Source organism: Pteropus vampyrus, unplaced genomic scaffold (genome assembly GCF_000151845.1).
Source record: "Pteropus vampyrus isolate Shadow unplaced genomic scaffold, Pvam_2.0 Scaffold236, whole genome shotgun sequence".
NCBI lineage: Eukaryota > Metazoa > Chordata > Mammalia > Chiroptera > Pteropodidae > Pteropus > Pteropus vampyrus.
This window is the reverse complement of record NW_011889017.1, coordinates 792,115-798,030: the sequence shown is the minus strand read 5'-3', so window position 1 is coordinate 798,030 and position 5,916 is coordinate 792,115. Positions and strand designations below refer to the sequence as shown.

Sequence of the window (5,916 nt, the reverse complement as noted above, 5' to 3'; positions counted from 1 at the left end):
TATATATATATCCAAATGTAATAAAATAGCCCAGAAATAAACCCACACCTATATGGTCCATCAATCTGACAAAGGAGACAAGAATATACAATGTATATTGTAAAGAAATGGTAAAGACAGCCTCCTCGATAAGAGATGCTGGGAAAACGGGAGAGACACATGCAAAAAAAAAATAATAATTAAACCAACTTCTTCCAGTATACACAAAAATAAGTTCAAAGTGGATTAAAGACTTAAATTTCAGACTCGAAACCACAAAACCCCTAGAATAAAACACGGGGTGTAAAAACTTTAGCATTAGCCTTAGCAACATCTTTCTGGATATGTCTCTATGGGCAAAGGCAACAAAAGAAACAGAAGAAACAAATGGGACTCCATCAAACTAAAAAGCTCTACACAGCGAAGAAACCATCAAGAAAACGAAAGACAACCTGCCTACTGGGAGAAGATAGTCACAAATTACACATCTAATAAGGGCTTAATACCCAAAACATATAAAGAACTCATACCATTTAACAGCATAGAAACAAACAAGTTTAAAAAGGGGCAGAGGACCTGAACAGACATTATATATTTTGAGAAATATATAAACTTTTAATATCTTCTGCCAAACAAACAAAGGCTCTATTGGGTTTCTATTATGTGTTAGATATTAGTGCATTACATGTATTAAATTTGTTATTAAATCACCCACTCCAAGATGGATTTCGATCCTACCACTCCACTGAAACTACCTTAAATGAGAAACTAATGATCTCCATGTTATGAAGTCCAGGAGCCTATCTGCCCTCTCCATTCACTTGACCTCTCAGCAGTCGTCACATTTCCTTCACTTGGCCCCCGAACATCTCATTCTCTTCCTTTTCCTCCTTCCCATCTCATATCTGGATTTTCTTCCTCTTCTTCAAGCTCCATGGCGCAATCCCAAATCCTCTTTCTTTCTATATCAAATTCGTGCTTTCGTCTAGTGTCAAGGGTTTTCAATATAGTGTATATACTAATGGTCCTAAAATTGTTTCTTCGGTCTAGACATCTCCTGAATTTCAGACTCCAATATCCAACCACAAACTCAACCTCTCCATGAAAGTGGCTAAGATGTACTTCTAACTTTACATTTCCCAAATTGACCCTGATCTTTCCTGCTCTAAACTCAGTCCTCAGCCTCTTCTACCTCATTTGATGCCAATTCATCACTTTAGTTATTCAAGCTAAAAATACTTGGAGTCATTCTGAAATCTTTTCTCTCTCATACCACATTTCCATCAGGAAATTTCAATGGATCTTCCTTTAATGTAGATTGAAATTAGCAACTTTTCATCACCTCTACTTGTACCACCTGTGTCCGAGCCACACTATTGCTCGCGTAGAATACTGGAAAAGCCTCCTAATGAACTCTCGGCTACACCCTTGCCCTTTTACACTCCATCTTTAACAGCAGTCAGAGTGAGTGATCTTTTTAGAACTGAAGTCGGATCGTGTCCCGCCTCTTTTCAGAGCTCTCCAATGTGTTCCCATCTCTCAGAGTAACTGCCATTACGCTCACATAGGCCTGCAAGACCCTGCGTGATCTGATCTTGGTTACCTCTCTCCTCTCCTTTACTCTACTCAAGCTGTTTCTCAATCATAGCACACCTGTCTCTGCCTCAAGGCCATTGTACTTAACCACTGTTCAGCCTGAAATTTACTGTGTTCAACCTCACGCCACATTTTTTCCGTGGTCGAAACTCAGTCACTGGTTCCAACTTCTTCTGTGCATCACAGGCTTCAGAGCTTCATACTCTTTTCTGCTGCCCTAGTTTGCTTTCCATTTTTTCCTGAGTCTTAATACATATATTTCCATTATAATTAATTTTAACTTCAGCATGCCCAGTCCAAGTAAATTTTATAGGTGAATAGGGCCAAATGTTCTGATTTTGATGATTGAACATTATGCTTATAAAAATGTTAATTCAACTTTAATTGGTCTGTTTTTAACTTACTGCAGCTATTCCTGATAGCAATAAAAGAAGTAATGATGGGAGTTTCCTTGAATTTAGAAATTCATTCACCAGACTAATCTATAGATTTTTTTTGCTTAAAATTAAAATAAAAACATTCTTCTATAAGTTCCATCTCAAAAAACATATTAACAAAAGGATGCATAAAAAACTTCTAAATTTATAGGAAAAATGTACATAAGTGGGAAGACTGAAAGAAAATATATCAATGTATAAAATACTGGTTTCCTCTGGGTGGTGGCATAAATGACTTGCATTTTCCTCTGCATAGTTATATGTTGTCTAAAATTTCTGCAATAAATATGTCACTTTTATGATCAGAAATAGGCATATTTAAATGTTAATTATATATATTTCTATGTTTTAGAAATAAACTTAAGTTCTCCATCTGAGCACTATTTCTGAGTCAAGTCTATTAACTTACCAGTGTTACTCCTTCATCGTTTTTCTCGTTAACATTTCCTCCACATGATAAGAAGTGTTTGACGTCTGTTAACATACTCATCGGTCTCTGAAGCTTCATCTGGTGCAGTGAGGTCAGATCCACTCCTAGGGGGAAAAGAGCCTTTCAAACAGAACGTAGAGATGCTTCTCAGCTGTTGGAGCGAACATTCAGTTTTATCTTATGTTCTTTTCAATATGTTCCTCTTTGAAGCCGCACTTCCACTTTGAATTTTCACTCCAAAGCACTATAATTACTTCTCTTGAAGGCATTCTATTTCTAGCTAGAGTATAGACTTGAATAATTTTCCTTTTATTATACCCCAGAGACATGATATGATGCCTTATACATGGCAGATTCTCAATGGATATCTGCTTTAGTATAAATCAATACATATAACCCAAAATATTTTAAGTATGTGAATTGAATTGAAATAAGTTATAGCTATAGAGCTTTTGTTCTTTATGATTTTCTGACCAAAATTGTTGCTCCTAAAGGCAATGCAGTACCCTGTAATAGAAAAAAAAAAAAAAAGACTTCTGCAGAAAAACTAGAAGAATCTGAATAAAGTCTGTAGTTTAGTTAATCGTATTGTGCCAATGTTAACTTCTTAGTTTGGATAACTATATCATGGCTGTGTAAACTGTCAATGTTAGGGGAAGGGCATATGGGAACTCTGTACTATCTTTGTAACATTACTGTACATCTAAAATATTTTCATAACAAATTCTTTTTAAAGGATACCCCAATTGACCACTCATGACTATTAATGTTAAAAAAGAAATAAACTAAAATTGAGTGAAGAACTGACAGTCAAATTTAACCGAGGTGGGCGATTTATGCCTCAAAGGCTCAGGTCTGCTCATTTCCTATTTACATCTCAATTCAGCACTTGCTTCAACGCCAGCTTCCATGATAGTGCAATCTCCATGGCAGCTTGTTTACCTTCATTTATGCGTCCTCTGTTCCTAGCATTGGATCCTGGGATTAACAGGCTTTTACTAAGGAGAAATAATTCACCTTATTACAAGTGATAGTGATGATGATGATGATGATGATGATGATGACGACGACATCTCCCTCTCAGCAAGTGTTTGCTATGAACTAGCTACTCTTCTGAGCAGTTTTAACCTCTTACCTAATTGAGCCCTTAGCATAAACATTTGTCATTTTCCCTTAGAGTACACCACATCTGCCTCACTGCATAGCTCATTCTCTGAGCCTGAATGGACACGAGCATAGGTACAAAGAAGTCAGCCTGCCTTGGTTTTAGTGCTGTGCTTTGCACTTACTATTTGTGCCAATGGGGGCAGGTAACTGATCCTCTGCCTCAGTTTCTCCATCTTCAAAATAGAGCTGATAGTTCTTGCTATACTAGTTGTTATGAGAATGTGTTGAAACACATGAAGCATATAAAACAGTATTTAGCTTACAGTAAGCATTCCATAAAAGTGAGTTATCATTATCAGTTAGCTTTCTGGTACACGGAATATTTGACATTCATTTAGAAGTATCTTTCCTTGCATTAAAAAGGCAGAGAAGAACCAAACAAAATAAAGCAAAATGCAATATTTGAATAATGTAGCTTGTTTCAAATGCTCTCTGTTCAAAGCAAACCCATTTTTGTAAAAACATGGAAGAGGAAGACTATTAACCATACCTCGGCTTCCCAATCATCATGTTATTTCAGAAGAATTTCTTAAATATTCCTAATAGGCACATTTCAGGTTTGTTAAGAAACAACTAAAACCGTTCTTCTACTCTTATTTTTACTATTATGGAACTTGACGTGTGAGTTAATTTTGGAAAATATTTCTCAGATGTCCGTGTTCAATGTTGCATGTTAAAGTAGCAGAAGAAACTGATGGTTACCCTGCTCTAAGCTTACATTGTTTTGTGTACTTTTATCATGTGGCACTGTTTACTGAAGTGACGTGTATCTTTTAGATACGTTTAAACATGCAAATTATTTAAACATGTAATTAAAATTAAGTAATAAGAAAGAATAGGAGTCATAGATGAAAGACAAATTAAAACAAAGCTTAGATATCATTGGTTTCAGACTCACTTAAAGTAAAATATATGGGAAAACAATGTATTTCTGGTCGCTGTTGTGTAGAAACCAGAGGAGAATATTATGACATTATATTCTATTATTTTAAAATTTAATTTTGAATCAAATATGAGACCATATAAGTGTGATTTTTAGATTTTTATTATATGTTAGGAAAAAAGCACAAGTTTATTTTTAGTAATACAACAGAATGGAAATTCTCTCTTTTCTTGGTCAAACAAATTTCTTAAGCTGTCTTGGGAAAACAACAATCAAGATGCTATAGCTCATAGCAAGTCTATTTTATAATAGATAATGGGCTAATTCTCTCTCTCTTTTTTTAAAAATAAATTACATTTATTTTCATACTGTTTTCTGAAAAAAATAATAAAAATCCTGCTTACATTGATTATTTTTACAAGAACTTGGTAATTTTTTTTTAATCTAGGAAATAAAAAACAAAATCACCTGAAATTCACAAGTTATTACATGTGATACTAATTACTACTGCCTGGTTACATTTGGTAATATCGATAGATGCCTGTGCAAAACTGAAACCATGTTAACACCGCAAGTCAACCTGAACCCTACCTTAACTTTCTTTAACTGTCCCCCTTAGTACTCTTTTATTAACAACTGAACTTTTCCTTTACTATCCATTCTGTATTGGGGTTACTCTGTGCTGCTATTACAGATAATTTTGTCATTATGCTAACTATGAAATGACCCATCTCATGACTTTAGCATAAGATTTTCTAAGTGCCTAGAAGTGCATCTAACTCCAACTTCTGCCTCACAGTAAGCTTCTTAAGAGATCTAAGACTTGAAGGAAGCAAAAGAGTTGAGCAGGCAAATAAAAAAAAAATTGATTCTTAAAAAAAAAGAAAGAAAGAAAGAAAGTTGGTTCTAGCAAAGAGAAATAAACATGTTCAAACCAAAAAGGTGCTGTAACCCTCTACCTACTCCCCTCCTCCACGGGTATAACATGGACAGTCCCAGTCAAGTTGGGATGCACTGTCACCCTAACACTGGGCGATTCTGAAAAGGTTGGTGCAGGGATGGCTTTTCAAATGAAACTTTATTAAGTAGAAGAAATACACAGGTCATTTGTGGACTGATTAATCTGTGCATCCCCTGAAGAATAAAGGGGAAGGCTAAGGCTGAAGGCAAGACCAGTTTCCGAGGCTGTTCCAAAATAGCAAGTCCAGGGTTTTGACTAAGGTGGTAATAGCATAATCAGTGAGGGATGTGAACATATCAGAGAAACGTCAAGGAAGCAGAATCTGTGAGACTTGGTGACAATTTGATGTGAGGAATTTAGGAGAAGGCAAGTGATGTTCAGATACTTGGGTTCCTGGCTATAATGGTAAAATTAAATATAGATAGACTATGAAAGCACAATAAATTCCATATTGGACATGTTA

General features: G+C 35.4%; 1 protein-coding gene across 1 annotated transcript in view; it reads right to left on the bottom strand.

Annotated features, from left to right (window-relative positions):
• The window catches only part of MYO16 (myosin XVI), a 494,098-nt gene that overhangs the window by 347,240 nt on the left and 140,942 nt on the right, over nt 1-5,916 (bottom strand). The window contains exon 6 of the mRNA XM_023519764.1: nt 2,422-2,546. Within this exon, the coding sequence (XP_023375532.1) occupies nt 2,422-2,546 (125 nt within the window). The remainder of the gene's footprint in view (nt 1-2,421; nt 2,547-5,916) is intronic.